This window comes from Mytilus californianus, unplaced genomic scaffold, assembly GCF_021869535.1.
Source record: "Mytilus californianus isolate M0D057914Y unplaced genomic scaffold, xbMytCali1.0.p SCAF_14, whole genome shotgun sequence".
NCBI classification, from domain to species: Eukaryota; Metazoa; Mollusca; class Bivalvia; order Mytilida; family Mytilidae; genus Mytilus; species Mytilus californianus.
The window spans coordinates 31,664,000-31,683,334 of NW_026262626.1; the positions used below are offsets into that span (position 1 = coordinate 31,664,000).

The window sequence follows — 19,335 nt, forward strand, 5'->3', positions numbered from 1 at the left end:
CCAAGTTTTATTGGAATTGGTCAAGTTCTTGACCCCTAATAGGCCCCAGACCATAATTAATGATCCAGCTTTACGTTGTCCACATATATAGTTCCCTTTAATTAAAGTGTATTTTTTCTTTATTTTTTTCTTTCCTTTTCTCATACATTTCTTAGTTTTTATAAGGTGGAAATGAAAGAAGAGAGCTGAAATAAATTTTTGGATGTTTTATTTTAACTGATTTTGATATGGAAAGAGTGATTAGGCCAGGTGCAAAAAGGTAATATTTACAGTTTTCGGAACATCTCTTGACTTGTCCATAGGGGTATGGATGTGTATTGACTAAATTTGTAAGATGTAATCGTTCAATTTTTCTGAAACTTGGATATATTTTTGGACTTGTACTGTACATTACACACACAAAAGATTAAACAAAAAAAACAGGTAAATTTTTTTTAATGCAACAAAACGTTATAAAGAACTAATAGGGGGAATTAATTGTGGTCTGTGGCCTAAGAGTTGCATTTCAGCAAATTTTGAATTTGTACTTTGACAACTTCTCTGAATGATCAATTGGAATTAATTTGTCAAACTACATGAGAATAAATGTTTTCCACCTTTATTTGATAGAAATTTTGTAAACAAGTCAATTTTCAGCTAATATGCCCAAAATGTGCTGCTTTTTCACTTGTTTCAATATTTTTACAAAAGTAAAATTGAGAATGGAAATGGGGAATGTGTCAAAGAGACAACAACCCGACCACAGAACAGACAACAGCAGAAGGCCACCAACAGGTCTTCAATGCAGCGAGAAATTCCCGCACCCGGAGGCGTCCTTCAGCTGGCCCCTAAACAAATATATATACTAGTTCAGTGATAATGAAAGTAGCATGCTTACTTTCTCTCTGACAGATTTTTATGATTTTCTATTTGTCTTTGTGGTATTTAATTTACATGTTTTACTCAATTAGGAACTCTGAACAGAAAGAAAAGTAGATAAAAACATAAAAAGTGTGCAAAATGTGCTGTTTTAATGGTCAAAGTCTAAAAATCGGTACGAAGCAAGTGAACTGTGAGGTTCTATGCACATAAAAGTTGAATACCTTTAAACAGATTTCACTGAATCTGTATCAAAAGCACTTATTACTGGTTGTTTTACCTTGTCTGTTTCACTGACTACCTTTAATTTCTTCTGTTGGATAGCTAGTGGTTAAAATATTGGCCTTTTGAGGCTGAAATTTCATGCAGGTTTTAAACAGTAAAGTGAATAAACTTTGCATCAGACCATAGTGTCTACATATATAGTTGAAAGCAACAGTCTTGTTACATCCAGGCTTCATGTTTCATCATATCTAAGCAAGGATTTGAGCAAAAATAAGCATATTTCCATCTCCCATATCATTTATATGCTTTTTAATATGGAAATATGGGGAACGGCCTAAATTGACAACTTGTTTTTTTAAGCTTGACATTGCTTAAGACATGTCATCCTCATGTGTTATGCTATTTGAAACTTATATTTCCATGAAAAGTACATTTATGATATGTAGAAGATTTTTTTTAACTTAACAACTTCAGAAAATTGTTGTAAGTGGAAAATATTACATTTCATATAAGGCCTCGCTTCATTTGAAAACCTATATATTTTTTGGCACAGGCTCATATAAAATTAACTGTTTGCCAATTTTTATAAGTCTGATACATTCAGTATGCTATAGATAGATCTATTACTTTAAATAGATAATATCTTATACATAGAGATATTAAAAAGTGCACATTTTTGTTTTTTGCTTGTTTTTGAAGCCAAACTTTGATAGTTGAAATTGTTCTATTTCAACGTCACAATTCAGGAATCAAAGTTCAGATAAAAAAAAGGCCACATTTTCTATAATTGATATCATTTGGCTTTGAAACTGGGTAAACTGTCTCATAATACACTAAGCTTAAATCATGCCAAGTTTTATTGGAATTGGTCAAGTTCTTGACCCCTAATAGGCCCCAGACCACAATTAATGATCCAGCTTTTCGTTGTCCACGAATATAGTTCCCTTTAATTAAAGAGCATTTTTTCTTTATTTTTTTTCTTTCCTTTTCTCATAAATTTCTTAGTTTTTATAAGGTGGAAATGAAAGAAGAGAGCTGAAATAAATTTTTGGATGTTTTATTTTAACTGATTTTGATATGGAAAGAGTGATTAGGCCAGGTGCAAAAAGGTACCGGTAATATTTATAGTTTTTGGAACATCTCTTGACTTGTCCATAGGGGTATGGATGTGTATTGGCTAAATTTGTAAGATGTAAACGTTCAATTTTTCTGAAACTTGGATATATTTTTGGACTTGTACTGTACATTACACACACAAAAGATTAAACAAAATTAAAAGGTAAATTTTTTTTAATGCGACAAAACGTTATAAAGAACTAAAAGGGGGAATTAATTGTGGTCTGTGGCCTAAGATATGATTTATTTAAATTGGTAATTATGGTTGCAAACTCCATTGGAAATTTGAATTGAGATTATGACCATATCTTGAGGGAAAGAATTTTTTTTTGTTGGAAAAGTGGTGGGGGGGAGGGGGGTAAAAAAGAAATTGTGGGGGGCATTTTTTTTTTTCATTTCAGATTTCAAAATTAAAAAGAAAATTTCTTCAAATATTTGAGGGGAGGGTAAAAAAATTTTTTTTTTGGGGGGGGGGGGGGGGGGGGGTCAATACGCAACAGCATAGTGTATTTCACAAAAGCAAAAAAAAAAGGGGGGTAATGTTTTTTTTTGGGGTGGGGTGGGGGTGGCAATTCGCAACAGCATAGTTTATTGCACAAAAGCAAAAAATTGAATATAAATTCAAATCATATAACCAATTCTAAGTTCTAAGACCTGTATCAAGCGCGAATATTGTGTCCATTTTCGCCGCAACTGTTCAGGGTTGGACCTCTGCGGTCGTATCCAGCTGCATTCAGTGAAGCATTTTATTACATATGGCATTACTAATACTATATATAATTTGTCCATTTCAGTCTCTTTGTAGCCTCTTGTTTGTTCCAAATAGGATTTTCATGTCAAGAAATAACTCAATTTTGTCACTGAAAAAGTATTAAAAGGTTAAAGGAAAAAAATGGGTTGGTTTGATAATCCTAAAAAATATCTTTTTTAACTGTTATGATTTTACAGGTTCTTATCATCATTGAATCAAAGCCATCAGCATCTGATTTCACTTTTGTATGGAATATGGTTTACAATGATAAACAACTGTGACATAAACTTTATGACAGTAGAGGCATTATCACGCAGTGTTGCTGGTAGTATGTTTCATACCTGTGCGACTAATCCAGCCAGGGTGGAAAAAGCCAGTAGAATAATGCAATTGCTCATTGAAAATTTTGGTGTAGCTGGTATGTTTGGACAAAAGAACATAGAATATTTTGCAGAAATTACCAGAACAGAAATGCATATACGTGAAAAATTTAAGTGTCAGTTTGTTTATTCTCCTCCAGAGGACCCATTTGCAAGTAAGTAATACTTTATAAATATAATCTTATTAGCTGACTGGCTTAAATAGTTATGTGATTAAAGGATGTTCTATTTAAGAAACATTTATAGATGTGTACAGGTGTAGAATCACTTATTCACAGAATGGTCAGAAAGAATATACAATGTACCAGAATGTATTACATATTTATAACAAAATAGTTCCTTAGCATAGGGTAACTTTTATTATTCTACTTCATGTCAAAATGCCAGATTTTGATTGGTTAATACAAGGGAGACAATTTACTCTATCTCATGACAAATACTCTTATTACCCTTCACGGAGACGCTTGCTCAAGTGTGCGCTTTAATAAATAAGGATGATTGTTATGTACAAGACGACATAATTTATTATTTTGAATTTTAAATCTATTAGACAGTAATAACAGACAGACAGTATAATAAATTAAATAACACATATCTGAGAGGGTGATAGAGCATATTGTTACCCCTCGAAAAGACATTGTCAACCTTGGCTTCGCCTCAGTTGACAATGTTTCTCGGGGTAACAATCTATCACCCTCTCAGCTATGTGTTATTTATATCATATCTAATATTATTGTCTCGCCTTGACGGAGTCAAATAGTGAAATATAGGTATGCTGTTTCTAGAGGTGGCAGCAGCATCAACAATGTATTAGTTTGTGATTAGGTCTAGTTTATTGTGAACCACTAGTGGTTGGTCAATGATATTTGGTATGTAGTTGCATTAGCATTGGCACATCTCATTTCCATGGAGATTATTTGGCCCTGCCCCCTCAGTCATGGTCTATTGACTTTGAAACTTTTGCTTAGTTTACATGTATTAGTTTGTGATTAGGTCAGTTTATGGGGAGCACTAGTGGTAGGTCAATGATATTTGGTATGCAGTTGTATAAGCATTGGTATATCTCATTTCCATGGAGATTATTTGGCTCTGCCCCCTCAGTCATGGTCTATTGACTTGAAACTTTTGCTTAGTTTACATGTATTAGTTTGTGATTAGGTCAGTTCAAGGGGAACCATTAGTTGTAGGCCAATGTTAATTGGTATGCAGTTTTATAAGCATTAGCACACCTCATTTCCATGGATAATATTTGGCCCCACTGCCTCAGTCATGGTCAATTGACTTTGAAATTTTTTCTTAGTTTACATGTATTAGTTTGTGATTAGATCAGTTTAAGATAAACCACTAATGTTAAGTCAATGATATTTGGTGTGCAAATTTATTTTCATTTGCAAATCTCGTTTCCATGGAGATCATATAGCCCCACCCCGTCATCATGGTTCATTGACTTTGAAAAATCTACATAGTTTACAAGTTAATGTTTGTGTTCAGGTTTGTTTAAAGGGAACGACTTATGATAAGTCAATGGTATTTGGTATGCAGTTGTATTAGCAGTGACACATCTCATTTCCATGGAGATTATTTAGCCATGTACCTTCAGTCATGTTTCATTGACTTCAAATATTTGCATAACTTACATGTTAAAGTATTGCTATTTTAATTTCAACACTTGCATTATCAAAATTACAAACAGGAGAGACATATCTCTGTGTTAACAGTTCATTTAGATAATAACATTATCAGATGAAAGATAAGGACTGGAGATCATTGTAGAATTCTTGTTTTAGGAATAAATCTCTGATTATTGTGCATGTATGAAAATTGTATAAAACTGAAATAGAAGGGACCTATAGTGTACTCTTCAATACAATTACAGGTATGCTGAATTTCATTTGCCATGGAGAAATTCCCAAAAGTAAGAGATAGCAAACCAAGATTCTGTCTTCAACAATTAGGTTCAGTCTGAAATTAGAGAATGTTAAACCTCAGTTACTTTATCAAACCATCATGGAATTTTATGAAACTTGCACAGAAGCTTATACATGACAATGAGAGCATCTGGAGCAAATTTTGATTTTTTTATGCCCCCGCTGTAGCAGAGGGGGCATTAAGTTTTACCCTTGTCTGTCTGTCCGTCCGTACATACGTCCCAAAGTTGGTTTCTGTTCTCTAACTTTAGTTTGCCTCAACCAAATGTTATGAAACTTATACACAATGCTTATTACCACTAAATACAGATTAAGTTTGAATTTTGGTGGCGTCACTTTTACCCTTCTAGAGTTATGCTCCTTTTCAAATGGAAAAAATGCTAAATTTTTCGTTTCCGTTCTCTAACTTAAGTTTGCCTCAACCAAATATTATGAAACTTATACACCATACTTATTACCACAATATACAGATCAAGTTTGAATTTTGGTGCCATCACTTTTACTGTTCTAGAGTTATGCCCTTTACAAATGGCAAAATTGTTAAATTTTTTTTTTTTCTAAATATCAAGTCATTTTTGTCAGCCTGCGACTTTTGTCGCAGAAAGCTCGACATAGGGATAGTGATCCGGCGGCGGCGACGGCGTTAGCTAACTTCTTAAAAGCTTTATATTTTAGAAGATGGAAGACCTGGATGCTTCATACTTTGTATATAGATGCCTCATGTTACGAAGTTTCCGTCAGTCACATGTCCAATGTCCTTGACCTCATTTTCATGGTTCAGCGACTACTTGAAAAAAAAGTTCAGATTTTTTGGAATGTTAAATTCTGTCTTATTATAAGTAATAGGATAACTATATTTGGTATGTGCGTTCCTTGCAAGGTCCTCATGCCCGTCAGATAGTTTTCACTTGACCTCGACCTCATTTCATGGATCAGTGAACAAGGTTAAGTTTTCGTGGTCAAGTCCATATCTGAGATACTATAAGCAATAGGTCTACTATATTTGGTGTATGTAATGATAGTAAGGGGTACATGTCTAACTGGCAGGTGTCATCTGACCTTGACCTCATTTTCATGGTTCAGTGGTCATAGTTTAGTTTTTGTGTTTTGGTCTGTTTTTGTCGAGCCTGCGACTTTTGTCGCAGAAAGCTCGACATAGGGATAGCGATCCGGCGGCGGCGGCTACGGCGGCGGCGGCGGCGGCGTTAGCTAACTTCTTAAAAGCTTTATATTTTAGAAGATGGAAGACCTGGATGCTTCATACTTTGTATATGGATGCCTCATGTTACGAAGTTTCCGTCAGTCACATGTCCTATGTCCTTGACCTCATTTTCATGGTTCAGTGACTACTTGAAAAAAAAGTTCAGATTTTTTGTAATGTTAAATTCTCTCTTATTATAAGTAATAGGATAACTATATTTGGTATGTGCGTACCTTGCAAGGTCCTAATGCCCGTCAGACAGTTTTCACTTGACCTCGACCTCATTTCATGGATCAGTGAACAAGGTTAAGTTTTCGTGGTCAAGTCCATATCTCAGATACTATAAGCAATAGGTCTAGTATATTCGGTGTATGGAAGGACTGTAAGGTGTACATGTCCAACTGGCAGGTGTCATCTGACCTTGACCTCATTTTCATGGTTCAGTGGTTATAGTTAAGTTTTTATGTTTTGGTCTGTTTTTCTTATACTGTATGCAATAGGTCTACTATATTTGGTGTATGGAATGATTGTAAGGTGTACATGTCTAGCTGGCAGGTGTCATCTGACCTTGACCTCATTTTCATGGTTCAGTGGTCAAAGTTAAGTTTTTGAGTTTTGGTCTTTCTTTCTAATACTGCATGCAATAGGTCAGCTATATTTGGTGTATGGAATGATTGTAAGGTGTACATGTCTAGCTGGCAGGTGTCATCTTACCTTGACCTCATTTTCATGGTTCAGTGGTCAAAGTTAAGTTTTTGAGTTTTGGTCTTTTTTTCTAATACTATATGCAATAGTTCAACTATATTTGGTGTATGGAAATATTTTATGATCTATATGTCAGTCACGCAGGTTTTATTTGACCTTGACCTCATTTTCAAGGTTCATTGCTCAGTGTTAAGTTTTTGTGTTTTCGTCTGTTTTTCTTAAACTATAAGCAATAGGTCAACTATATTTGTTGTATGGAAGAATTGTTAGCTGTACATGCCTGCCTAGCATGGTTCATCTGACCTTGACCTCATTTTCATGGTTCATTGGTCAATGTTTAGTTTACTTGGTTAATGTTAAGTTTATGCGACAGTTGTAATAAAGCTTTATATTTAGGACTATCAACATAATATCAATGATTAGTAAAGAAGGCGAGACATTTCAGCGTGTGCACTCTTGTTCTAATACTGTATGCAATAGGTCAACTGTATTTGGTGTATGGAAATATTGTATGATGTTCATGTCAGTCTGGCAAGTTTTATTTGACCTTGACCTCATTTTCACGGTTCATTGCTCAATGTTAAGTTTTTGTGTTTTGGTTTGTTTTTCTAATACTGTATGCAGTAGGTCAACTATATTTAGTGTATGGAAATATTTTAGGATGTACATGTCAGTCTGGCATGTTTTATTTGACCTTGACCTCATTTTCAAGGTTCATTGTTAAATGTTAAGTTTTTGTGTTTTGGTCTGTTTTCCTAATACTGTATGCAGTAGGTCAACTATATTTGGTGTATGGAAATATTTAATGATGTACATGTCAGTCTGGCAGATTTTATTTGACCTTGACCTCATTTTCATGGTTCATTGCTTATGTTACGTTTTTGTGTTTCGGTCTGTTTTTCTTACACTTTAAGCAATAGGTCAACTATATTTGGTGTATGGAATGATTGTAAGGTGTACATGTCTAGCTTGCAGCTGTCATTTGACCTTGACCTCATTTTCATGGTTCAGTGGTCAAAGTTAAGATTTTGAGTTTTGGTCTTTTTTTATAATACTATATGCAATAGGTCAACTATATTTGGTGTATGGAAATATTTTATGATCTATATGTCAGTCACGCAGGTTTTATTTGACCTTGACCTCATTTTCAAGGTTCATTGCTCAGTGTTAAGTTTTTGTGTTTTCGTCTGTTTTTCTTAAACTATAAGCAATAGGTCAACTATATTTGTTGTATGGAAGAATTGTTAGCTGTACATGCCTGCCTAGCATGGTTCATCTGACCTTGACCTCATTTTCATGGTTCATTGGTCAATGTTTAGTTTACTTGGTTAATGTTAAGTTTATGCGACAGTTGTAATAAAGCTTTATATTTAGGACTATCAACATAATATCAATGATTAGTAAAGAAGGCGAGACATTTCAGCGTGTGCACTCTTGTTCTAATACTGTATGCAATAGGTCAACTGTATTTGGTGTATGGAAATATTGTATGATGTTCATGTCAGTCTGGCAAGTTTTATTTGACCTTGACCTCATTTTCACGGTTCATTGCTCAATGTTAAGTTTTTGTGTTTTGGTTTGTTTTTCTAATACTGTATGCAGTAGGTCAACTATATTTAGTGTATGGAAATATTTTAGGATGTACATGTCAGTCTGGCATGTTTTATTTGACCTTGACCTCATTTTCAAGGTTCATTGTTAAATGTTAAGTTTTTGTGTTTTGGTCTGTTTTCCTAATACTGTATGCAGTAGGTCAACTATATTTGGTGTATGGAAATATTTAATGATGTACATGTCAGTCTGGCAGATTTTATTTGACCTTGACCTCATTTTCATGGTTCATTGCTTATGTTACGTTTTTGTGTTTTGGTCTGTTTTTCTTACACTTTAAGCAATAGGTCAACTATATTTGGTGTATGGAATGATTGTAAGGTGTACATGTCTAGCTGGCAGCTGTCATTTGACCTTGACCTCATTTTCATGGTTCAGTGGTCAAAGTTAAGATTTTGAGTTTTGGTCTTTTTTTATAATACTATATGCAATAGGTCAACTATATTTGGTGTATGGAAATATTTTATGGTCTTTATGTCAGTCGCGCAGTTTTTATTTGACCTTGACCTCATTTTCACAGTTCATTGCTCAGTGTTAAGTTTTTATTGTGTTTTGGTCTGTTTTTCTTAAACTATAAGCAATAGGTCAACTATATTTGTTGTATGGAAGAATTGTTAGCTGTACATGCCTGCCTGGCATGGTTCATCTGACCTTGACCTCATTTCCATGGTTCATTGGTCAATGTTTAGTTTTCTTGGTTAATGTTAAGTTTATGTGACAGTTGTAAGAAAGCTTTATATTTAGGACTATCAACATAATATCAATGATTAGTAAAGAAGGCGAGACATTTCAGCGTGTGCACTCTTGTTAAAATTGGAGTTATCTTCCTTTGTCCATGATTATAGTTGAATCAACTACAATCAATGCTTTATACAATGCAATGTTTAATTTTGCCTTCCACTGATAAATTAAAGGGAAATCACACTATTGTTTATACGCATCGCTCTTGGCGCCGCTATAGTGTCGTGACCGTATTATAACGATGCCGTTTCGAGTCCTTCGTAAAGGTTGCTAATTTCTAAAATTTCTAAAATGGCGGCCCGCTCAAAGGGACGTTCACTAAAGCAAGAGAAAGCAAATGACGTTTTGATTTAAGTGCAAAAAATGAAAATGCTACTCGAAACAGACAAAATGTATGGCAAAAAAATAGCAGAAAGTGGTCTTGATATGGTCTTGAATTGCCTTACGATTGGGTTTAATTCAAATGAGTTACTTTCTTTAAATAAAGATATTATTATTATTATTATTATTATTGAGTTAGTATTTACATACAATACCATTTATACAATTATTTTTCTTAAAGGTTTATTAATTTCACCGAAAAATATTGTTAGATATGAGAAATATCAACATTTTTTGTTGATCTGGTCTTTATTATTTGTAGCGAAATCCGTCAGCTCAACTTTTTTTGTAGAAAAACTTTTTTTATTTACTGTAAAGTTTATATTTTCTTATATTAGCATATTTATTGATCTCGCAGATTTCTTAGTTTCACGAAGAAAAAAAATATTTAAAAACAAAAGAGATATTTATAACACTTTTTGTCGATCATTTCAGTATAATCAAAGCGTACATCGGCGAATGTGAAATCCATCCGGTCAACTTTTTTTTTAGAAAAACATTTTGTTTTACTATGAAGTTTAAATTTTCATATAAGATAACTATTAATCTCGCAGATTTTCTAGTTGTATGAAAAAATATTGTAAAACAAAAGAGATATTACTAGTAACACTTTTTGTCGATCAGTTCAATATTGTAAAGCGTACATCAGTGAGTGTAAAATCCGTCCGGTCAACTTTTTTTTGTTAAATATTCATAAAATATAGTCTAATATTTCTTAGGTCTTCAAAAATTAAAAAATCTATCAAATAACAAAAAAGTTCTGACTATTTATATCTCATCCGGTCAATACGGGCAATTGTCCTGTCATTAGTGTAACCCAACTGTTGGCAGCGTATCGTCGCGATGCGGTATGTGGGAATATACTGGCAAAAATAACAATATACCAAGAGTAACAGCATGTAAGCGTACAGCTTCCGGAATTTCTAGTTTTCTGTCCAACAGAGGGATGTAAATAAGAACAATGAGTTTCTATGTTCCTTTGGTGTCAAACGCCTCTCTCTCTCTCTCTCTCTCTCTCTCTCTCTCTCTCTCTCTCTCTCTCTCTCTCTCTCTCTCTCTCTCTCTCTCTGTTTCTTTTTTTTTGGGGAAAGGGGGTATAGGGGCACAAACACATGAACACGAGTGATTCGTAGAGTAATCATATTTGTTGAAATATCAAACATTATATAAGAATAACGCCAGTTAAACATCACTGTAAAAGAAGCATACATAATTTTATATCGGTTGCTGTCTGTCGAAATCAAAGAAATTTAGCACAGTATTATATAGTACATTATACTCAATCTTCCTTTAATGCTTTGTACAGGCTTACATAATTTGGGCACAAAAAAAAATCATATTTTGTAGTATTTCTTCAAACTGTCAATTATAGCGAAATGTACGAAAAGGAAGTTAAAAAATAAGGCCGCTAGACGTCAGAGCAATCTGGGAATATCAAACACTATGCCTAGTTATTTTTGTTCTATTGATGACCGTACTGCCTACAACAACAACAAAAAATCCACACTGTATATTTGGCTTTACAAGACTCCAACAAGAGAAATATTTAACACACACACATGTATTTATGTAGAGTAACATGTCTTTCAGAGTGCTAATCTGTAACCATCACATTAAGGTCCGTCTTGTGAAAGAGTATTCATCTCATATAGAAAAAAATTTTGTGCTGATATTCATGTAATATTTGCCACTGAAACTTTTGCAAAAATCAAGAAAAAAACAAAAACAAAAACAAAACAAAAACTAGTAGTTCAGATGTAGGTTCGTGTTCAGATCACTCAATGTGATCACTTTCATGTCAACAAACAGTGATATAGGGAGATTGTCAAATTCCGATCATGACTGTAAAGGACAGAGTACAAAGGTAGCTGATTTACTCTTGATACCTTGGTTCTTTAAAAAAAAAAACGGCCAACATGATATAACAGAGTGCTGAAAGTGGCACACACAATCAATCAGTTATTTTCAAATTACCTATCATTAATCAGTTTTGGCAAAAAAAAGTATATAGGCTATACCATACTGAAACATAAATGTGATAAAAGAATATACAATTCAAGAAAGAGAGGTGCACCAACAGAAAATAGAAACTGCAATCTTTCTTTTAATTTCATCGGATCTCAGATCTCAAAATTTTAACTTTTACCAGAATTTATTCTATCTTACAGTATAACTCGAAAGTTTCTAAAGGGAACTCGAGCTTTTAACTAGAACTCTTACTCGAATTAACATTCGAACTAAAAATAAAACTGGAACTTTAACTCTATATTTAGCTGGAACTCGAACTCTTATTCTACATCAAAGGTTATCCACACTCTCATTTGTCATCTGATAAAAAAATTCGTAAGGGTTCCACGGAACCTAGTGTCTCGCCTACTTTTGCTGTTAATCGCAGCCTCAACAAAAATGAGGAAAAAAATCAATAAAAATATTCCTCTCGATACTATCTTTTGATTGTAAGAAGCTTCTGTCCAAGCTTGGTATAAATCTAGGATAGTTTATGGATCTAATAAATGTTTTAAAAACTTTAACTGCATACTGTATGTAATGTTAACTGGAAGAAAAACTAAGTCCATTTATAAGTAAAATACGGATAAACAGGTGCAAAATTTTGACAAAATTTCCTTCGAGATACAAGCTTTTGATCATAAACAAGCTTCTGTCCAAGTTTGGTACATATCCAGGATAGTTTAAGAAAGTTATTGAAATCTTAAAAACTTTAACCACAGAGTAAATGTATTGTTTCCTGGCAGAAAAACCAAGTCAATTTATAAGTAAAATACGGAAAAATATATTTTTTTTTTACAAAATTTACTTCTGGATACTATCTTATGATCATAAACAAGCTTCTGACCAAGATTGGTACAAATCCAGGATAGTTTAAGAAAGTTATTAAAAATTTAAAAACTCTAACCACAGAGTAAATGTATTGTTTCCTGGCAGAAAAACTAAGTTCATTTATAAGTCAAATATGGAAAAACAGGAATTTTATTTTTGCAAAATTTACTTCTGGATACTATCTTATGATCATAAACAAGCTTCTGTCCAAGTTTGGTAGAAATCCAGGATAGTTTAAGAAAGTTATTAAAACTTCAAAAACTTTAACCACAGAGTGAATATTTGTGGACGCCGCCGCCGCCGCCGACGGAATGTAGGATCGCTATGTCTCGCCTTTTCGACTTAAGTCGAAGGCTCGACAAAAAACTAGAGTTAGATAAAATATATCGACATGTCCACAGAAACACGGATAGATGTAGCAGAACAAGAAAAAAAACTAGATCCGTTTATTACAAATTAAAAGATTTTTTTAATTACATATCAACTGGGAACATTATATGTTCCTGATATCAATATGGCGATGTGTATTTTATTGTCAATTAACTCTAAATTATCAGATGCATTGTATTTCTCATAACATACCAACGTTGAGCGATTAATCGAACGGTAATAGAATATACGTAATACATAAAGTTTTAATGCACAGGCGATGAACATTGAACATATTATGTACAATGAACATGAAACGATGTATGAAAAATGAGTGCGGGATGATAGAACTCAGAAAAAAATTTGGTTTCCACAGTTCGAATAAATTATGAAGCGTTGTGTAATTACGGAACCAATTTTAAATTCCTACCGAAAATAGGTTTCTTCTAACGTGCTGAGTTTGTGGCATTTTTAACACGGCATTTCAGGTTTTATCTTCCCGGTGCGAATGGACAAGCTAGTGAAATTATGGTAACGAAATTATTCTGCCTGCAGTCTAAAAGGAACGTGTTACTTTTCAACCCAGATACCCTCAGTCTTCCGAGGTAGAAGATTCTTTATCTGGAAGCCGAAAATTATTTCTATAATACGGCATGAGGCAAACATTCGTTTTCCCCATACAACAAATGCAATTAAAAAAATGAGATGACTTCAACTTTGACAATTACTTTATAATAAACTGTTATTGTATCTATGTTTAACGATTCGATAGATTGATAAAGATATCAACGAATAATCAAAATACCTTAAAAAATGTTCAAAAATGATATTATATTTTGTAGTGAAAAGGTTTAATTCAACCCAAGCGTTGCAAGAAATGCTGTTATACCAGCAACGTCGTTCTATAACGTTAAAAGTTTATAGTTCCCGCCAAAATTCAATAATAAAGATTATTACCATTTTAGCGGATTTAAAACATCGGTGACCCCCCTTTTTTATTTATGCTTTTAAAATCTTCCCTGAAGCTGCAACTTTTGCAGAAGTTTGAAGGGAAAAACATTAGTAGATTTTTTTTATTTCAAGAAAAATCTATTATAAATAGCAATTAAAAATGGCGGGAAATGTTCAAATGCCTTCAAAAATAAGGAAACCGAGACAAATAAATGTTCATAAGGTACAAGTTACATTTGACTGTTTTTGTTATTCCAGTTAAACATGTTTTTTCAATAAGTTTGTTTTTTTTAACAATTTAGAGCGGTATTTCTATATTTCGTTATAACACGATTCTTTAAGTTTTGATGACGTCATATCTCGAAAACAACATCGGTGACCCCAATTTTTTTTTCGCCTAAAATATCTTTATAAGTATGATCTGTCTACATGCAAAATTTCAATGAATTATTATTAGTAGTATAAATGGTGTGATTTCCCTTTAAAGCAATTTTTACCCTTTTTACCCTTCATTTCTAAAAATATTTTAAAGTCTTCTTTGAAAATTGGAGTTATCTTTCTTTGTGCATAATGGTAGTTGAATCAACTACAACCAATGCTTTATACAATGCAATATTCAATTTTACTTCCTAATGATAAATTAAGCAATCTTTACCATTCAGTGCTTACAAGCACTTTGATTACCGTTCAAGGTTTATGCCCCTTTACAAATGAAAAAAATGCAGAATTTTTCGTTTCCCTTCTCTAACTTTAGTTTGTCTTAACTAAATGTAATTTCTAAAAATATTAATGTCATTTTTCAAGTAATTTCTAAAATTGGAGTTATCTTCCTTTGTCCATGATTATAGTTGAATCAACTACAATCAATGCTTTATACAATGAAATGTTTAATTTTGCCTCCCACTGATAAAACACAGATCAAGTTGAATTTGGGTAGTGTCACTTTAACCATTATTGAGTTATGCCCCTTTATAAATGGAAAGATTGCAAAATTTTTAGTTTCCATTCTGTAACTTAAGTTTGCCCCAACCAAACATTATGAAACCTATACACAATATTCATTACCTCAAAACTAAGATAATGTACAATTTTTTTGTTTCCGTTCTCTAACTTTAGTTTGCCTTAAACCAAATGTTATGAAACTTATACACAATGCTTATTACTAGATAATACAGATTAAGTACGAAATTTGGTGGCGTCACTTTTTACCATTCTTGAGTTATGTCTTTTTATAAACATAAAAACTACTGAATTTTTCGTTTCCGTTCTCTAACTTTAGTTTGTCTCAACCAAATGTTATAAAAGTTCTACACAACCGTTCTTGAGTTATGCATGTTTACAAATAGAAAAATTGCTGAATTTTTATACGACCGCAAAAAATTATTTGTTGTCGTATATTGGTATGACGTTGGAGTCGTCGTCGTTGTCGTCGTCCGAAGACACATTAGTTTTCGCACTCTAACTTTAGTTTAAGTGAATGGATCTCAATGAAATTTTACCATAAGGTTCAATACCACAAAAGGAAGGTGGGGATTGATATTGGGGGTTATGGTACCCACAGTTAAGGAAAAAGGGGCCAAAAATAAGCATTTTTGTAACTTCCTGACATAGCTTGTGTGTAAGTGTATGGATCTCTCTGACATTGTACCACAAGGTTCCATATCACAAAGGAAATGCTAAGATTGATTTTGCGGGTAATTGCCTCCAAATTTTAGGAATTAGGGGCCAAAAAGGGGCAAAAAACAAGCATTTTTCTAGTTTCATGACAATAACTTGTGTGTAAGTGTATGGATCTCTCTGACATTGTATCACAAGGTTCCATATCACAAAGAGAATGCTTAGATTGATTTTGGTGGTAATTGCCTCCAAATTTTAGGAATTAGGGGCCAAAAAGGGGCAAAAAACAAGCGTTTTTCTAGTTTCATGACAATAACTTGTGTGTAAGTGTATGAATCTTTATGAAATTGTACTACAAGGTTCCATATTACAAAGGGAAAGCTGGAATTGAGTTTGGGGGTAATTGGCCAAAACGTTTAGGAATAAGGGGCCAAAAATAAGCATTTTTCTAGTTTCCAGACAATAACTTGTGTTCAAATGTATGGATCTCTCCGAAATTATACTGCAAGGTACCATACCACAAAGGGAAGGCTGGGATTGATTTTGGGGGTAATTCCCTCAAAATTTTAGTAATTAGGGGCCATAAAAGGGAAAAAAAACAAGCATTTTTCTAGTTTCAGGACAATAACTTGTGTGTAAGTGTATGGATCTTTAAGAAATTGTACTGCAAGGTTCCATATCACAAAGGGAAAGCTGGGTTTGAGTTTGGGGGTAATTGCCCTAAAAGTTTAGGAATTTGGGGCCAAAAGGGGGCCAAAAAATAAGCATTTTTCTAGTTTCCAGACAATAACTTGTGTTCAAGTGTATGGATCTCTCCGAAATTATACTGCAAGGTACCATACCACAAAGGGAAGGCTGGTATTGATTTTGGGGGTAATTCCCTCAAAATTTTAGTAATTAGGGGCCATAAAAGGGAAAAAATCAAGCATTTTTCTAGTTTCAGGACAATAACTTGTGTGTAAGTGTATGGATCTTTAAGAAATTGTACTGCAAGGTTCCATATCACAAAGGGAAAGCTGGGTTTGAGTTTGGGGGTAATTGCCCTAAAAGTTTAGGAATTTGGGGCCAAAAGGGGGCCAAAAAATAAGCATTTTTCTAGTTTCCAGACAATAACTTGTGTTCAAGTGTATGGATCTCTCCGAAATTATACTGCAAGGTACCATACCACAAAGGGAAGGCTGGGATTGATTTTGGGGGTAATTCCCTCAAAATATTAGTAATTAGGGGCCATAAAAGGGGCAAAAAACAAGCATTTTTCTAGTTTCATGACAATAACTTGTGTGTAAGTGTATTGATCTCTCTGACATTGTATCACAAGGTTCCATATCACAAAGGGAATGCTTAGATTGATTTTGGTGGTAATTGCCTCCAAATTTTAGGAATTAGGGGCCAAAAAGGGGCCAAAAATAAGCATTTTTCTAGTTTCAAGACAATAACTTGTGTTCAAGTGTATGGATCTCTCTGAAATTGTACTGCAAGGTACCATACCACAAAGGGAAAGCTGGGATTGAGTTTGGGGGTGATGAATCATAAGGGGGTTAAAAAAATTGGGGGGGGGGATATTTTTTTCCTTTGTTTTCTTTAAAATTTTCCATTTTAAATTGAGTTCTTAGACCACTTTCATTCTGTGTGAGAAACCTATGCTGTGTCAAATATTTAATTACAATCCAAATTCAATGCTGTATCAAGCTTGAATGTTGTGTCCATTCTTGCCCCAACTGTTCAGGGTTCGACCTCTGCGGTCGTATCAAGCTGCGCCCCAGTGGAGCATTTTATTAGTTTCTGTTCTCTACTTAAGTTATGAGACTTACACACAATGCTTATTACCACAAAACTCAGATCAAGTTCAAATTTAGGTAGCATCTCTTTTACTGTTCTTCAGTTATGTCCCTTTATAACTATATGAAATGCAAGCGGGAGCATCATCTGTGGACACATGTGGACACAATCCACATTTATTTGTTCATTTTTATACGACCGCAAAAATTAAAAATTTTTTGGTCGTATATTGGTATGACGTTGGCGTCGTCGTTGTCGTCGTTGTCTGGCGTCGTCCGGCGTCGTCCAAAGACACATTGGTTTTCGCACTCTAACTTTAGTTTAAAAGAATTGATCTCTATGAAATTTTACCATAAGGTTCAATACCACAAAAGGAAGGTTGGGATTGATTTTGGGGGTTATGGTACCAACAGTTAAGGAATTAGGGGCCAAAAATAAGCATTTTTGTAACTTCCAGACATAACGTGTGTGTTAGTGTATGGATCTCTCTGACATTGTACCACAAGGTTCCATATCACACAGGGAATGCTGGGATTGATTTTGGGGGTAATTGCCTCAAAATATTAGGAATTAGGGGCCAAAAAAGGGGCAAAAAACAAGCATTTTTCTAGTTTCATGACAATAACTTGTGTGTAAGTGTATGGATCTTTCTGAAATTGTACTACAAGGTTCCATATCACAGAGAGAAAGCTGGAATTGAGTTTGGGGGTAATTGCCTCAAAATATTAGGAATTAGGGGCCAAAAAAGGGGCCAAAAATAAGCATTTGTCTAGTTCCCAGACAATAACTTGTGTGTTAGTGTATGGATCTCTCTGACATTGTACCACAAGGTTCCATATCACACAGGGAATGCTGGGATTGATTTTGGGGGTAATTGCCTCAAAATATTAGGAATTAGGGGCCAAAAAAGGGGCAAAAAACAAGCATTTTTCTAGTTTCATGACAATAACTTGTGTGTAAGTGTTTGGATATTTCTGAAATTGTACTACAAGGTTTCATATCACAAAGGGAAGGTTGGGATTGATTTTGGGGGTTATGGTACCAACAGTTAAGGAATTAGGGGCCAAAAAGGGGCCAAAAATAAGCATTTTTGTAACTTTCAGACAATAACTTGTGTGTAAGTGTATGGATCTCTCTGACATTGTACCACAAGGTTCCATATCACAAAGGGAAGGCTGTAATTGATTTTGGGGGTAATTGCCTCAAAATGTTAGGAATTAGGGGCCAAAAAAGGGACAAAAAACAAGCATTTTTCTAGTTTCATGACAATAACTTGTGTGTAAGTGTTTGGATATTTCTGAAATTGTACTACAAGGTTTCATATCACAAAGGGAAAGCTGGAATTGAGTTCGGGGGTAATTGCCTGAAACGTTTAGGAATTGGGGGCCAAAAAGGGGCCAAAAATAAGCATTTTTCTAGTTTCAAGACAATAACTTGTGTTCAAGTGTATGGATCTCTCTGAAATTGTACTGCAAGGTACCATACCACAAAGGGAAGGCTGGGATTGAGTTTGGGGGTGATGAATCATAAGGGGGTTCAAAAAATTTGGGGGGGGGGGGGGGGATTTTTTTTTTTTTTCTTTTTATACGACCGCAAAAATTGAAAATTTTTTGGTCGTATATTGGTATGACGTTGGCGTCGTCGTCGTCCGGCGTCGTCCGAAGACACATTGGTTTTCGCACTCTAACTTTAGTTTAAGTGAATGGATCTCCATGAAATTTTACCATAAGGTTCAATACCATGAAAGGAAGGTTGGGATTGATTTTGGGGGTTATGGTACCAACAGTTAAGGAATTAGGGGCCAAAAAGGGGCCAAAAATAAGCATTTTTGTAACTTCCAGACAATAACTTGTGTGTAAGTGTATTGATCTCTCTGACATTGTA

General features: G+C 34.1%; 1 protein-coding gene and 2 long non-coding RNA genes across 7 annotated transcripts in view; 2 read left to right on the top strand and 1 right to left on the bottom strand.

The window, feature by feature from the left end:
- Positions 1–19,335, top strand: part of LOC127724686 (uncharacterized) — a 261,959-nt gene that overhangs the window by 116,277 nt on the left and 126,347 nt on the right. Inside the window, exon 6 of the mRNA XM_052231740.1 lies at positions 3,148–3,485. Coding sequence (XP_052087700.1) covers positions 3,148–3,485 — 338 coding nt within the window. The remainder of the gene's footprint in view (positions 1–3,147; positions 3,486–19,335) is intronic.
- Positions 1–19,335, bottom strand: part of LOC127724831 (uncharacterized) — an 88,764-nt gene that overhangs the window by 45,376 nt on the left and 24,053 nt on the right. The gene's annotated exons all lie outside the window — the stretch shown is intronic.
- Positions 9,975–19,335, top strand: part of LOC127724757 (uncharacterized) — a 39,159-nt gene continuing 29,798 nt past the window's right edge. For 2 of the 5 annotated variants that reach the window (XR_007992652.1, XR_007992654.1), the window contains exon 1: positions 9,975–16,990. This is a non-coding gene — a long non-coding RNA (uncharacterized LOC127724757). Of the gene's footprint in view, positions 18,605–19,335 lie in introns of all 5 variants that reach the window. The other 3 variants (XR_007992655.1, XR_007992656.1, XR_007992653.1) reach the window with 3 other exon arrangements.